Source organism: Stegostoma tigrinum, chromosome 13, assembly GCF_030684315.1.
Source record: "Stegostoma tigrinum isolate sSteTig4 chromosome 13, sSteTig4.hap1, whole genome shotgun sequence".
NCBI lineage: Eukaryota > Metazoa > Chordata > Chondrichthyes > Orectolobiformes > Stegostomatidae > Stegostoma > Stegostoma tigrinum.
The window spans coordinates 52,291,705-52,308,873 of NC_081366.1; the positions used below are offsets into that span (position 1 = coordinate 52,291,705).

The 17,169-nt window shown below is 39.0% G+C and overlaps 1 protein-coding gene across 2 annotated transcripts in view; it reads left to right on the forward strand.

Annotated features, from left to right (window-relative positions):
* Positions 1-17,169, forward strand: part of afap1l1a (actin filament associated protein 1-like 1a) — a 195,505-nt gene that overhangs the window by 108,006 nt on the left and 70,330 nt on the right. For both annotated transcript variants that reach the window (XM_048543076.2, XM_048543075.2), the window contains exons 4-5: positions 11,715-11,809; positions 13,033-13,144. In XM_048543076.2, coding sequence (XP_048399033.1) covers positions 11,715-11,809; positions 13,033-13,144 — 207 coding nt within the window. The remainder of the gene's footprint in view (positions 1-11,714; positions 11,810-13,032; positions 13,145-17,169) is intronic.

Here is a 17,169-nt window from a genome sequence, read left to right on the forward strand (position 1 = left end):
CAGTAGAGTATATTATTTTAATAAGACGACTAAATTATTAAATTTTCCCACATTTGAATTGTGCTTAAGTCACTTATGAACTACATTGATTCTTGGACTCCTAACGGTTTAAAACCACGAAAGATTGACTAATATTTTATATGATGCCTATATGAACAGCCTTATTGCTAGTCCTGTCATCTACTGTTAAGTTATATCTTTCTATTGATTCACTTGTTACTGTTTTCTTGCGCAAGCAAAACTAACTTTCTCTCAAATAAGAGCAATGCAGTGAATATCTATGCATGATTTTTGATATTGAGAGAGGATTCCAGGATTTGTTTACGATGACAATTTTTGACGAACTCTCTCATTCTTGACTGACCAACTATCAACAAAATCTTATTTCTAAGTTTGAAAATAAATTACAACTTATTCACACTCATGGACTTTGGTGTATCCAGCAACTACAGAAGTTTGGTTTTATTTGTAAATAGCATATGGATGTCTTTATAATGCAATCTTGATTTTCTGTGCAATTTTCAACCTGTTCTAACTAAAAAAATAGAAAAATGGGAATATGGCAATGAAGTAGAGGATCAGCTGTGATCACATTGAATGGCAGAGTAGGCTTGAGGAGCTGAATTGGCTCCTCTTGCTCCTATTTTTCATCTATCTCTATCTCTTAAATGCATCAGGAATGTCAAATGAAATAATGGCAAGTTTCTGAATCATTCTCTATGAGCAATGAGATGGAACCAACCAGGGAAAGAAAGCAAAGAGAAAGCAAAAACAAAAACGTCATTTAAAAAGAAGACTACTGGTCTTTATATGGTAGAGCTCAAACCTTGATGAACTAATTCTTGTTCTCAAATATCTTAATACTTAGCAATCTTCCATTCTTTTTTGCAATAATAGCCACAGTAATCTTTAACCAGCACAAAATTGGGTTGGATTTTACACCTCAATCTTATTGGTTTGTATTGGTTTTTCTGAACATCAATCATTATCCCTATGAAGCCATGCAGTCATATTTTGAATGCGGTTGGTCAAGTTTGATGTCAAACATCCTTAGCCTATCAATCAAAGGAAATGTCTATGATTAAAATCAAAGACTGGAATGAATATAAAGCCTTCTAGTATTTTAAGCCTAACCTCATTTGAACAAGACAATTACTACATCAAGGATCCTGAAGAAAACTGGAATCAATGGGAGCCAAGGCCCTATATGAATTCAGCATAACTTCACTGCACCTATTAATGAAGCTTTGGATACTGTATGCTTTCCGAACTGCATTCACCATCTACCCTGTCTACTTAATGATTAATACACCTTTACACCCAGGTCTTTGTGCTCCACAAACCATCTGGAGTCATACTTATAATTTTATACTATCTCCCCATGTTCTCTGAATCAAAATATATCACGTCATACTTTCCACATTGAGTATCATCTGCCACTCATCTGCACACTCCAAACATGTCAATGTCCTTTTGAAGTTCTACAATGTCTTCTTCACAGTTTACAGTTCTCCCTAATATTGTATCATCTGCAAACTTGGAACTCACTATTGACCCCTTGGACACACCACTGCAAGCCTTCCTCCAGTACAAAAAATATTCATTAACCATTACACGCTGCTGCATATCCCTTAGCCAATTTTGTATCCATATTTCTACAGTCCAGTTATTCAATTAACCATAACTTTAGCTCACAAGTCTATTATGAGGTACTTTATCAAACAAGTTTGGGAAATCCACGTATTCCAATATTAGCAACCTTTCCCTCGTTAACCCTCTTGGATGTTACTTTTTGAAAAAAACACCAGAAAATCAAGCACCAATCTTCTCTTCACAAATCCATTTTGGCTCTTCATATTAATTGTATTTTTAAGTAACTATTAATCCTATTCAAAATAATTGTTTGTGTAAATTTTCCTGTTACTTGTGTTAAACTGACTGTGCTGTAGTTGCTGTGCTTATCGCTATAAGCTTTCTTGGACAAGGACATAATGCTGGCAACTCATCATTCTTCAGCACTTCTGCAGAGTTCAGTAAAGATTAAAAGATGATAATAATTGCCTCTGCAATTTTCACTCTCACTTCCGTAAGTATTTTTAGATGCATTCTATCCAGACATGTTGCCTTATCAAATTTAAGAGCCAAAATCTTATCCTTATCCAATCTAAAATCATTTGCTGCTCATTGTGCTCTACACCGTCAGTATCTCAGTCTATGTTTGGGTAATTAAATTTCCCCATTACAAATACACAATCATGTTTACACCTCTGTAATTTTCTTGTGATCAGGTCATTTATATATTGCATCAAACAATGTAGTTACATCTCTTTTTCTTCCTTAGCTTTTGCCAAATTAATTCTGTGCTTGAAGACTCTGAGCAATACTCTATCTCCAAAGCTCTCCAATAACTGAAGGTAACACACCATTTTCTCCCCTTTCCAATCTTTCTGAACTTCTTATATTACTATATTACTCCCTGGTATTCCTATCTAATATTGTCTCCTGGATCCGATACCCCTGCTGAGATCATTTATACTCTCCCCAACAGCGCTGGGAAAATGCCCTGTAAGGAACTCAATTACAGCTTTGTTTAGGTGCAACCGTCTGGTACAGGTGCCACCTCACCTACAGTCAGTTCCAGTATCACAGAAACTAAAGTCCCCCCTTCTCTCCTGTGCTATCATTCCAATCGCACATCCATTTATCTCATCTTCTATTTCTGCATTCTCTTGCATGTGGCACTGGGGATAATTTGGAATTGACTTGTTGATCTTGCTAATTTTCTGCTTATTTCCTGAATTCTGATTGCGTGACAATATCCATCCCCTAATCAATGCCATTTGATTTATTGTGGGCTACAATCTCTGGTTGTTCACTGCACCCAGTAAGAATATCCTGCAGCTGTTCAGTGGCATCCATGACCATAATACCAAAGAGTCACGCTGTTGGCCACAGAAGCATCTCCAATACTAAAGAATCTCCTATCCACCAGTTAAACATTCAGTCCCTCTACCAACAATGCACAGTGGCAGCAGTATGCACCGTCAATAAGATACATTGCAGCAACTCCCCGAGACTCCTTCAACATCTTCCAATCCCCAACTTCCAACATCTCAAAGGACAGGCAGCAGATATATGGGAACACCAATGCCTTCAAGTTCTCTGCAAGCCACACACAACCTTGACTTGGAATTATATTGCCACTTTTTCCTTTACTCTCTCTGGGTCAAAATCCATGAAGATCTTTCCTAACCGAAATGTCGGGCGTATCCATCCATCCTGGACTGCAGTAATTCGAGAAGACAACTCACCACCACCTTTTCAAGGGCAGTTGTGGATGGGCAATAAACATTGGCCAGCAAAACCCATGACAAGCTTCCTTTTGTAAAGAGAATGAGAAAAAAAAACAAGTAGTTTCTTATGGTTGACCCAGATGGCTTATTTGGAGAGAACTATTCTCTAGATATCCTGCAGTCAGCTTGCGTTCCACTTGGTTTTAAACTAAATTAACCATGCATCCAATTAACCATGCATCATTTGCTTATTGATCAAGTGTGCAGCATGAACTTTCAATTCCAGTAAATTGTAATTAATAAACATGTAAAATGGAAATAATCCAACTAAAGCAAGTTTGGAGACTATATTAAGATAACAAAGTGTGAATCTGGATGAACACGGCAGGCCATGCAGCATCTCAGGATCACAAAAGCTGACGTTTTGGGCCTTGACCCTTCATCAGAGAGGGGGATGGGGAGAGGGTTCTGAAATTAATAGGGAGAGAGTGGGAGGCGGACCGAAGATGGATAGAGGAGAAGATAGGTGGAGAGAGTATAGGTGGACCGGTGGGAGGGGATATGTCAGTCTGGGGAGAATGGACAGGTCAAGGAGGCGGGATGAGGTTAGTAGGTGGGAAATGGAGGAGCGGCTTGAGGTGGGAGGAGGGGATAGGTGAGAGGAAGAACAGGTTAGGGAGGTGGGGATGAGCTGGGCTGGTTTTGTGATGCAGTGGGGGGAGGGGACGAGCTGGGCTGGTTTTGGGATGCAGTGGGGGAAGGGGAGATTTCGAAGCTTGTGAAGTAGTTTGCGACTGGGAGGTGCAGTTGTTTATTGTGAACCGAGCGGAAGTGTTCTGCAAAGCGGTCCCCAAGCCGGATACAGTGTACTGCATTGGCAGATGTGCAGGTGAACATCCGCTTAATATGGAAAGTCATCTTGGGGCCTGGGATGGGGGTGAGGGAGGAAGTGTGGGCGCAAGTGTAGCACTTCCTGCAGTTGCAGGGGAAGGTGCCCCTCCACCGATATCCTCATCTGCCTAGCTGAACACGTCCTCACACTCAACAACTTCTCTTTCGATTCCTCCCACTTTCTACAGACAAAGCGGGTGGCCATGGGTACCCGTGTGGGGCCAAGCTATGCCTGCCTCTTTGTAGGTTAGGTGGAACAGTCCCTCTTCCACACCTACACTGGCCCCAAACCCCACTGCTTCCTCCGTTACATTGATGACTGTATCGGCGCCACCTCTTGCTCCCAAGAGGAGCTCGAACAGTTCATCCACTTCACCAACACCTTCCACCCCAACCTCAAGTTCATCTGGGCCATCTCCAACACATCCCACACCTTTCCGGACCTCTCTGTCTTCATCTCAGGCAACCAGCTAAAACCTTATGTCCACTTCAAGCCCACCGACTCCCACAGCTACCTAGAATACTCCTTCTCCCACCCACCCCCCTGCAAAAATTCCATCCCCTATTCCCAATTCCTTCGCCTCCGCTGCATCTGCTCCCAGGATGAGGCATTCCACTCCCGCACATCCAAGATGGCCGTGTTCTTCAAGGACCGCAAAATCCCCCCCACGCAGTGGTCGAGAACACCCTTGGCCGTGTCTCCCCGCATTTGCTGCAACACATCCCTCACACCCCGCCCCCTGCCATAACCGCCAAAAGAGAATCCCCCTTGTCCTCACAAACCACACCACCAACCTCCAGACACAATGCATCATCCTCCGACACTTCCGCCATCTACAATCCGACCCCACCACCCAAGACATTTTTCCATCTCCACCTTTGTCTGCCTTCTGGAGAGACCACTCTCTCCATGACTCCCTTGTCCGCTCCACACTCCCCTCCAACCCTATCACACCTGGCACCTTCCCCTGCAACCACAGGAAGTGCTACACTTGCTCCCACACCTCCTCCCTCACCCACATCCCAGGCCCCAAGATGACTTTCCATATTAAGCAGATGTTCACCTGCACATCTGCCAATGTAGTATACTGTATCCACTGTACCCGGTGTGGCATCCTCTACATTGGGGAAACCAAGCGGAGGCTTGGGGACCGCTTTGCAGAACACTTCCACTCACTTCGCAATAAACAACTGCACTGCTCAATCACGAACCATTTTAACTCCCTCTCCCATTCCTTAGACGACATGTCCATCATGGGCCTCCTGCAGTGCCACCCGAAGGTCGCAGGAACAGCAATTCATATTCCACTTGGGAACCCTGCAGCCCAATGGTATCAATGTGGACTTCACAAGCTTCAAAATCTCCCCCTCCCCCCACTGTATCCCAAAACCAGCCCAGCTCATCCCCGCCTCCCTAACCTGATCTTCCTCTCACCTATCCCCTCCTCCAACCTCAAGCCGCACCTCCATTTCCCACCTACCAACTCATCCCGCCTCCTTGACCTGTCCGTCCTCCCCTGACTGACCTGTCCCGTCCCCACCTCCCCACCTATACTCTCCTCTCCACCTATCGTCTCCTCTATCCATCTTCGGTCCGCCTCCCACGCTCTCCCTATTAACTTCAGAACTCTCTCCCCATCCGCCTCTCTGATGAAAGGTCAAAGCCCGAAACATCAGCTTTTGTGCTCCTGAGATGCTGCTTGGCCTGCTGTTTTCATCCAGCTCCACACTTTGTTATCTTGGATTCTCCAGCATCTGCAGTTCCCATTATCTCTGGAGACTATATTACTTGGCACATGAAAAATAGTAGAAGAAAATCATTATTGTAAAGGCATCTGTCACGTGCAAAGAATTAATTTCTGCGGTGTGAATGTAAGCCTTTTGAAATTGACTGCAACTCTTCAACTACACTCACAAACAAAAACAGAGGTTGCTGGAAAAGCTCAGCAGGTCTGGCAGCATCTGTGGCCAGAAATCAGAGTTTCTATTTCAGGTCCAGTGACCCTTCCTCAGAACAGTTTTTATTTCATCAATTACATTGTTTGATATCACTGCTTACTATGTCTTCTCCCATTTTTCCTCTGTAATTTGGGGGAGTTTATAATATATATTATTCTTAAGTGGCTGTTCCTTTATTCAATTTGACCCACAGTGCTATTTTTGATTATAGGTCAATTGAGTAATTTTGTTTTAAAGTGACTTGTGTGATAATTAACAACATCTTGGATGGCAATCCAACTGAAATTCATTTGGAAGTTTTAGCTTCCAATGAAACCGCCCAAAACAGGTAGAAATTTGAGATTAAGATTCTGGCTAATGCTATATCGTCAACAATGAGTCAAATCAACTCATCAATGAAGTCAGAGAAAATAAAAGCAGGCCACCCTGCTGTAATCTTCATAAGTCATTTGAAAACTAACAAGCCTTTTCTGGCATTATCACTCAGATGAGTCACAGTATGATATCAACATAAAAGTTAACTGATTGATTGTATAAACATGCAAATGAGAATTATTAAGGTGTGAAAGGTCAGATATGCAGAAGTTATCATCAGCCAACTTTCATTCCTAATACTGAACATCACATATACCATACAGCAATCAGATAAATGAAAGAAAGAATTGGTCTATTTATTTATGCAGTGTGTGACATTTGATGTACGCTTTGTCTGTAGATCCTTCATGAGTGGTCTTTCCTCAAAGACCAGTACTAGCTATGTTATATGTGGAATAGAAAACTGAATACCAACGATTGCAGATTCTCATGCTTCATAAAAGCCCTGTGTTTTCAATCTACAGAAGTAAAATATGGAGGTAAATATTTAACTCATGATGGCAGTAGGATCATTATGGCTGATGACACCAAAAAGTGACGGCTTAATGACGCTGACCAAAGTAGCAAGAAATAGCTTAAGAATTTGAAGACAGCAGTTTCCTGATCTTTCACCTGAAATATTTATCTTCCAGTTTAAAACATCAGTCACCTAAGCTTTTAGTTTATCTTCAGTTTGCCCATAAGTCCAGTGCTTCAGTCAGCCAGTTCCTGTTCTAGCATACAAGTAACCCACACTTCAGTTTGAAACAACTAAGTCTTGTTAGTTTCCAAATGACTTGAGAAGATCACACCAAGGCAGGCTGTTGCTTGTAACTTGTATTGTAACTTCATTGATGAGTTGACGTGACTCGTTCTTGATTTTGTCACATTAGCCAGAATCTTAATCTCAAGTTTCTGACTGTTTTGGGTAGTTTCTTCCAAACTTTCTATCCTATTGTAAATTTGATAAGACAGTAACATAATTAATGATTCTTTTGTATTTGATTGATTAGGTTTTTGTTGTTGAATTTGAAAAATAATATAGTATTATTGACATGTCCTGCCTGTGCTGTATCACGTCAAGCATATAATCCTAGAAACTATAGAGACCCCTGAGGATCACACAATGCATTACAGTTTCATTTGATATAGTGCTTACATATTATTATCCCAACTGAATGTTTATATTTTCAAATTGTATCTCATTAAAAAATACTGGAACTACTGTAATGGACTGAAAGGAATGAGATATGATCAAATTGCATTCTTTAACTTGAATGTCATGAAACAAATTCAATGTTGCCAGAGGCATTGATTGAAAGCTTAAGCTTTTGAAAAAGAATTTCAGCACAACTTTTGTTTTGAGATATGGAATCAGATGTTAATGGCAGACACCTGTTTAAAGAAAAACCAAATAATATGAGGAAAAAATTTGAATTGCAGCTGATTAATGAGAAAAGTAATTCCTGCATGACAATAATGTTTATTCAGGATTTGGTTTAAATTTACACATTTATTCGAATTTTTTAAAATTCTTCTTAACAGATTTGAATCTACAGGTTAAAATGTTAATACTGCCTGAGGTACAAAGTCTTTTACTACCTGTCATTCATAAGCTGTTATAAACCTCCGATTTATCTCTCTATCCATGCTACCAGACTTGCTGAATTTCTTCAATACTTTGCATTTTTACTTCAGATCTCCAGCATCTGCAATATTTTACTTTTATTCGAGTTCCTATTATGGCTCTCCTATTTATAATATTTGTGCATCGTGCTTGATAGATTGAAGAAATGAGCTCTTGACTCATGCATTTCAAGAATGGAAATGCTGAGCAGTGGCTTTTACTATAAGGAATGAGAAAAGTGTAGGTAACCCTTTTCTACAAACGGGTTTACCTTTCATCATGAGAGAGTAGGCAAGAATGACTGACAGTAGAGATGGTCCAGATAAGTGTGATTATTTTTCAGTACATTTTCTTATGATGTGTGCTAAATGGTCTTGACCTTTGCCTGTTTACATCATTAGTTTCTCTGGACTCCAGTGGCCAATGGCTGTTCACCATCAACTTCTCAATGGTTACTGGGGCTGGGCAATAAATGCAGGCCAAGCAAATGGTGTCCACATCCCATACACAAATTTAAAAGATGTAATGTGCAATCTTTTGGTAAGATGGAGCTAGAAACAAATCACTTAACTCTTTTTGTTCTCATTGAGTGGACAATAGCGGCAAGTAAATTTTCTTAGCTGCGTAGATGTGGCTTTGCATTGTATAATCACATAAGCATGAGAACATACTGTTCTCGCTCATATCGGTGAGCTGCCTTGATTGAGCTATACAAGTAGTTCATCAACTACACGCAGCATTTTCCTTTTCAACTAAAGTTTCCAATCTTATTTTGGCTTTCGTAAGACTTGGCACCAAAGTTATTAAAGGTTTTTAGGATGAAAAGAACTGGGTCAATCTAAAATACTTCACCATTACCAGATGTCAACTATGACTCACTGTTGGTTGCATCTTTGCCTTTTAAGTTCAAGTTACATCTCAGGGACACGAATATCAAGGCTGACAACACAATGTTTTCTTGAGGGTGTGTAGCGCTGTGGAATGTTCTTTTTTCAGAGAGGTTAAACTGACACTGAATCTTCCAGTTGTTGTTTTCAAAAAAATCCCATGGCACTCTTTCGAAAAAAAAAAGCTGAAGAGTTATCTCTAGTCTCCCAACGAATATTTAGCCCTCAATCCACATCAGATTATTTGTTTATTATTACAATTCTAGTGTATGGGAATTTATGGGAGATATTACCCCTGTGTTTCCACATAACAGTGATGACACGTCATGCAAATGTTTGTAAGGTGATTCTAGATATCTGATGGTCATGAAAAGCACTCTGTAAAACATCTCAGATCCCCATTCCAGATTGATGCAACTTTATGTAAAACACTGAGGTTGGCTTTCAGCCCTTGAAATGATTATGATGTTTCTACTGGTCTTGCTATTATCATCATGTCATCAATGATAAGAACATCTCTAACCACCTCTGTAATAGAGTGTACAACTGCTACCTATTACTTCCTAAGTCAACTTCCTTCTTTGTCAGCCTTACACTTTCTAAATTCCAATCATCTAGCCTTTGCTTCTTTATTCACCATAATATTTCTTCAGCTGTCAATCTTTCGAAAATATCTTCACTTTCACCATTATCCCCATGAAATCCATTACTTCCTCTCAACCTGTTCACTGCTTTTGTACAGCCCTCACTCTTGTTCCCATGGCTGGAAATTGATTTCATCATTCATTGTCAGATTATATAGACAACAAAACCACTCTTGGGTCCTATTGTCTGCTGCCAAACTACTTGCTGAATAGCATCATTTTAGAATGCAAAGGTTACCTCCAACGTCTTTACACCACTGTAAATAGTTTTAATATCTCCCTTCCACCACACATCTGTCTCCTTCAATAATGAATAATGAGTTCAAGCACCTTTATGTCACTAAGATTGATTCAGTTCACTCAGGATAACACCTCCTAACCCCACAAGTGGCAGCCACTTAACATCTCCAACAAGAGAGAATCTAACCATTGCTCTTTGGTATTCAATGCATCACCAACATTGAATCCATCACTTTCAACATTCTGGGGATTAGCAGTGATTAAAAACTGAATTGGATTAGTCATATACATACAGTGACTGGAAGTTCAGAGTCTAAGGAACCTGCAGCAAATAACCCACCTACCTTTTCACAAAAGCCTGCCTACAAGGCACAAGTCAGGAGTGTGATGAAATACTCCCCATTTTCCTGGATGAATGCAAACTGAAAAACACTCAAGAAGCTTAACATCTTCCAGGACAAAGCAACTCTATTTGATTGGCACCAGATCCACCAAAATTTACTCCCTCTCCTACTGATGCTCAGTAGCAGCAGTGTATACCTTCTAAAGATTCACAGTTCATTCCCTTAGACAGCACCTTCCAAACCCATAACCATTACCATTACCATTTAGAAAGGCAAGGACATCAGAAATATGGGAACACCACCGCCTACGAATTCCCCACTAAGCCATTCACCATGCAGGTTGGAAATATTTTCCTGTTCCTTCAGTCTCACTGGCTCAAATCCTGAATTCCCTTCCTAAGGACACTGTGGGTCAACCTACATCACATGGACTACAGTTGTTCAAGAAAGCAGCTCACCACTACCTTTTTAATGGCAACTCAGGACAGGCAATAACTGCTGGCCAGCCAGTGACACCCATGTTCCGTGAGTGAGTTGAATAAGAGGCATGAGAATAGTATACTGGTTGGTGATGGATTGTATGAGCTGCAGGTTTCACTATTTCTCTCTTAAAGGAAGGGCCAGTACATTGAGGCATGCAACCATATTGACCCACTGCCTCTTGGATAATTCAAAAATTACCTGCCACAACTCCTATAAAATTCAGCCTCCCAAAATGAAAATCCAAAGTCCTCGGATATTTGTTTCTGGGTTGGGTTTGGAAAGTCCTAAGACTACACTCGGACCACCTGTACAAACAGATACAGCTCTCTTCAGTTCTCAGATTGCAAGTGATATGAAAGATCATTTGGATTATCAATGCAGAAGCACATCGGGCTCCACATTACAATATATCCTTACAACATTTCTTAAAGGATTCCAGGCATTTATCTATACTGCATCATCCAGAAGTCCAATCCACACTCTTTTTTACTCTTTTTACCAAGAAGTTCCTGATATTGCTGCCAACATTGCTCTGAGTAATGGGATCATTAGTCTATTAGAAAAACAAAATACTAATCAAATCAAATTCCCCTTTGGCTATCTGACTATTGACATGAATTGTCTGTGACTCTGTAGTAAGTCTTATATATCTAGCACAGGAGACCTCACGCAAAGAAAATATATATGGCAATCATAACAATAAAGTTCTACGGAAAGAAGTGCTTGTAACCAACAATGAACTAACAATGAGTATTGTGAAGAGAACATGCTGTGTGAAATTTATTTCCTGACTTGAGCACTGCTAGCACTTGGGAATCAGGCGCCATCAGCAGCTAATTTATGGTAATAAACCTCTTACCATGCTGCCTCCTGTGACACATGCACTATAAAGAAAATGCAAATAACACTAATTACAAAGTAAAACTGCTTGTGAACAGTTATGTGCTATTTTTACAACAGTTACAATTTGAGTCTTATTTGTGTAAGTGCAGATTGTGAACTATGTGACCTTAAAGATATGCAGGAGGAGCGTAAGGATGGAAACCAGATTGAGATGCCTTCACAGGAAGCTCCCCATTCCAAATCGGTGAGTTCTGGGCCCTTCCTTAATGCTGAAGAAATAATCAGTGTAGGAAAGGGGCCATTATTTTATTTCTGATAAATCAAATCAATAAATAATTTTAACCTTTAATATGTTGACTGTGACAAATCTTGCTACTTTTTTAAATCATTCTTCTTCAGTTGCTAAATGTAGAGGTTACGTTTCTAATCATATTTTTAATTGAGGTTAATTTCTTTTGGGCAATGTAATTAATATAAGAATTAAGTTATCATTAGATGGACATGTACTGAAGAATCAACAATGCAGTTGCCTCCCATGGTTAGGGAGTCCTGTCACAGTTGAATTCTGCATAAATGTCCTGTAGAAAATATAACCCCTCAATAGCTGACTTTTCAGAAAATAATATTTTGCTTTTTTCTAAAATATAGCCTTGAATAAAGACCAAAAAAAAACTTTTTTTGTATTAGCCTTCAGGATTGAAGTTGAGCTTTGGAGTCAGTTCATCAATGTGTCAACCACATGATTTAGTAGGCAGTTAAGCTTGACTAGATTTAGCCAAAACTTGAAGGACTTATGAATGGAATGTTTATCTGGTGATGAGTGTGCCTTTTCACATTAAAAAAAATCGTAAAAGCAAGAGTTAAGGAAGAGCAGGAGATTTCTCTCAGTCTTGGCCAGCATGTACATTGTTGCTCAGTCATTGGCACATTAACCCCTGAATTGCAAGGTTCCAGGTTTGAGTCTGATTCTGGGACTTGAACATAAAAAGCAAAGCAGTCACTCCAGTGTAGTATCGAGGGACCATTGATCAGTAGGAAATGCAATCTTTTGAATGAAATGTTCAACACAGGCCCAACTTCCAGGTTGATCGTTGGGAAAGATTTCATGGCACTGTTTTGAAGAAGAGCAGGAAGGTTATCCCCAATGAATTGGTCCATATTTTTCCTTAATCACATAAAAAACAGATTATGTGGTCATTGTTCCAATTACTGTTTGTGAGTGTTTGCTAAATGCAAATGAGCTGCCATATGTCCTACATTATAACAGGGACCACACTTCAAAAAATACTTCATTGGCTGTAAAGTGAGGTCTGGTGGTGGTGATGTCTGATATAAGTGCAAGTCCATTTGCTTTCAACAAGTATTATTGAAACTGGTCACCTGGTAATTATTACTGTTGCCAGACTTTGCTAGATGTAAACAGTGGTATCAAAATTCTGACTTATGAAGTAAGTTTCTCTTATTCAGAGAATATCTGATACACCACCTCCTCTACCCACAACACCACCACCAGAAGATTATTATGAAGAAGCTGTACCGCTAAGCCCAGGAAAAGTTCCTGAGTATATCACCTCTCGCAGTAAGTATCTTGGTCATTTGAGGTCGTTTGGTCATTTCACTTGAATCTATCTTTTAGTGACAGAATCACCATTTGTTTTCTTACCAAATCAGTTAATTGATGAGAAATCTGTGAAAACCTTGCACCAGGCATGCTGGTTCCAAATGAAATCATGAGTAAAGGATTGTTATGCTAATCCTAAAGTTTCCTTTCAGCTTTCAAGCCTTATTTGTACAAGGTACAATACCTCTGGTTGCCAATGTGGTCAAAATAATGTGGGTACAGGTAACTTAATGATGAGTTAGGTGGACTAGTAATACAGAAGTTTGGAATAATTTGCTAGGGACATGAGTTCAAATCCTCTTGTGGCAGCTGAGGAATTTAAATTCACTTATTTAAATAATTAATCAGAATTTAAAAATTGAATTAGTAATAGTGACCAGAAGACTACTGATTTGTTGTAAAAACCTATTTGGTTCACTGTTGTCATTGTCTGATTTCCTTTCCTCAATCTTATCCAGATTGGCATATGTATGACTCGTGGTAATATGATTGTCTCTTAATGGGCCTCCGAAATGGCTTAACAAGGTATTCAGTTGCTGATAAGAAAGTGGCTCACCAATACCTGCATAAGGGCAATTAGCAATCCACAATAAATGCTACATTTGCCAGTAATGTCCATACCTAATAAATGAATAAAACAAAATAAAAGAGAAAATAACATTCCAAGCAACAACATGTGTCTGTGAATAGTTAGCTAACCCAGCAATGGTATTGAAATGTTCTCTGTGCAGTCTAAGAGCACGGTCCAAAGAAATGAATATGCTCTGAAGTCAGGAGGGGTGAATAGTTGTTTTATAATGAAAAAATTTCTTTATTTATGTTGAAATCTTTCATTCTAGTTTATGTACTTGACACAAATGAAGGACAATATTTTACTGACACAACAGCTGACACCATCTAGTTGTTCAGCCAGAACTGCCTGGTTGGAGTGGAGAGCAAACAGTCAGCAAAAAACCTCTAGTGGTTCCGGAAGGTTTGCAGAACGAGTCTCAAGCCAGCAAGGTTTAAATGCAGAAGCAGCTAAGCTCATCTTCAGTCTAGAATTATATCATCACTAAATATTTATGCTGTTAATAAAATATTGCAATGTAAACAATGTACTAAATAAACCAGAGAATACTACTTTGTCAGAACCCCATTTTGCAACCTCAGTACCTTACAATTTGTGTTTGATTAGAACTCTTCTCTGAAAGATTTGCTTTCAAATTGTGATGTCTCTGGTTGTCAGAATACTCTTGTGCTGAACAGATGGCCATTTTTGTAATTGCCTCTATAATCCGGATTCCACATAGTGAATTGAATTTTTGTCAATCAGGTTATGACACTAAGCAACAAATTTAATGCCATCATATAAGATAATAAATTTAGTAAGACAATCTGAAATATCCACCAAAGCTTTGCTACTTCATCGCACAACTAGTATAGGATCTATCCATAAATGTCAATAACTCACAAATACATTTGCAGTTTGTCTCTCCCAGGGATTGTAACAAGTATATAGTGACACTTACATTAATGTTTTATGCACAGTGTTATAAAAACAATTGTGTTTCATTATATAATACTGCTTGGAATACAATTTTGACTGAAATATCTACATATGACAACATTTGAACATTTGCATCTGAAATAAAACAATCACCCAGACTACGCATGGAACTCTTCTACGGAGGGTTGGCAGAACCCTATAGAAATTTAGGGTCAGTAAATTAATTGTTGATCAAACGCAGTTTAGAAAATTAATTCCCCATTGTAAGGAAATCAATCTTGTTTGCAAATCTGTTCTGATAGAAGCCATGAGCATTATTACAATTCAAAATTGAAGTTCAGTACTCAATTAAATATGAGCTATTAATCAGTCACTTGGTGAAAAATAGGCTGTCACACTGCAGTTGCCTAATGCCTGGTTTAGCACATAGAAGGCATGTATAACCCCACTATGCAGTACATTGGAGGTCAAGCCAATTCATTCTTCATCTTTTAAGTTTGTCAGTCAAACTCATCAGTATTCATTGCAGGGCCCATATCTGCCTTTGCTGTGCACTGCTTGCAGTCTCCTTCCTCTGTGCTGACCTTCCCAGCTATCACTTCCTTCTCTTCCTGTCTACTTGCAAACGTTCTCGCTCCCTCCCTCCCTCAGACCATTCCTTTTCCCAAGACCTTGGTGAGGGTGCAGGAGAGGGATGGTCAGTGAGTGGGATGCTTAGGTTTATGAACATGACTGTCAGGGAGTGCTCAGTAAGCAAGAGGATCGAAGGTTCAGAAAGATGCAAGATGGAGGGGAGGTCGGTGAATAGGAGTCTTGGGGAGGCAAGGAGGATAGCTGAGATTGGGAAAATAATAGAACATATTGGCTTCATCTTTTTTCCTTTCCAATGAAGTCATTCCCTAATTTATTCAGGACTGATAGCTCTATCCAGTTTTATGAACATAACTGAGAGTAGGATTTTATTCAATAAAGATGAACAGTTTAATAAGCATTAAGACTTTGAACCTGTGAGTAACCTAATTTTAACATCACTCAAAAGAGCTTCAAAAGCTGCACCAACTTCTTTATACTTTGATTTATTTGGTTCTCAATTTTTCACTTAAGAATTTTTATTTGACCAAACTCAAAATGTGTGCCAACAAGTTCCTGCACGCCTGAGGAAATTAGCACAATTGGTAGAGCCTTCCCAAACTAGCACATTGCCAGAATCTCTCAATTTTGTTCAGCAATTTGTATAAATATTTAAAGATTATCACTAATTGCTGAAAGTTTTAAAAAAATGAACTATCACTACTAACATCAGTCAGAGAACAAAGTTATAATTAATAAGGAAAAATAGAGAAACAATGCTCAATATATATTGAACCCAGATTACAAAGAACTTCAGTTCCTGAAGTATTCATCTTTTCTAATCTTATTCGTGTCTTATGTACCAAGACCTCTTTTTAAAAATTCTACTTGCAATCCAATTAAAATGTCCCAATATCCTTACAGTCCCCATATTACTTGTTGCTAAGGAATATCTCCAGTCTAACCAGAATTGATACTTCCCAAAGTCTTCTGAATTGGTTTCCAGAAGATCTATATTCAGTTCAGTTAGAAACCAAATGCAATAAAAAATGAAAACATTTGTTCTTTCTTTCAATTCAACAATCCTGGGTAAAGGGCCAAGGTAAATAGAATATGATATGGCCAATGTTGAAATGATAACAAAGCTGAAACAAATTACAAAGTGACAGTAGGTGAAGTTTTCAAAACTTATATGAATAAGTGAAGATCGAGGGATACAAGAAATGCTGCAGTTTTGAGGTCTGAGAAAATAAGTAGGAAATTGCACAATCAAACTTGATTTCAACTGAGTGAGCATCGTGGTCATGTGGGACACTGTATTTAATGTTTAAAAGAAACGCAATTTTAAAAAAACATTGTAGTATTTGTAAAATAGTGAGGATAATCATTGGGAGAAGGATGAGGAAAGCATTCGAGAACTTGCCTTTGTACAAGATCATTTTTTGATTTGACAACTTAGCAATACAATAAGTTAGTTCTAAGCTATGTCATTTCTGCCATTCTCTTTCTTATCAATCATTTTTCAAAATACAGCAAAAATATAACATACTATAATGTCAGCTTTAGCTCAGTGTTGGAAGTTTTGCCTCTGAGTCAAAAAGTTGGGGGAGACAGGAAGTTTGGTTTTAAATTTCACTTCAAAGGCTTAAGCATGTATTCTAGGCTGACGTTTAAATTCAGTGCTGAGCAAGTGTTGCGATGTTGGAAGTGTTATTTTAGATCCAAATTAAAAAATACTAAGTATTTCCACCATCTCCCCACGAGTTCTGTTCCATAGAGATCTGTTTGGTCATTTCTACAGATTAGTTTTGAATTTACCATCATTCAAGCTTGATGATCTCTTCTTCTGTCAAGGTGAAATAGCTTCTAATGGTGTACATCTAGGCACATGATGATTGGTACATGTTTTCTCCTGGAAGATTTA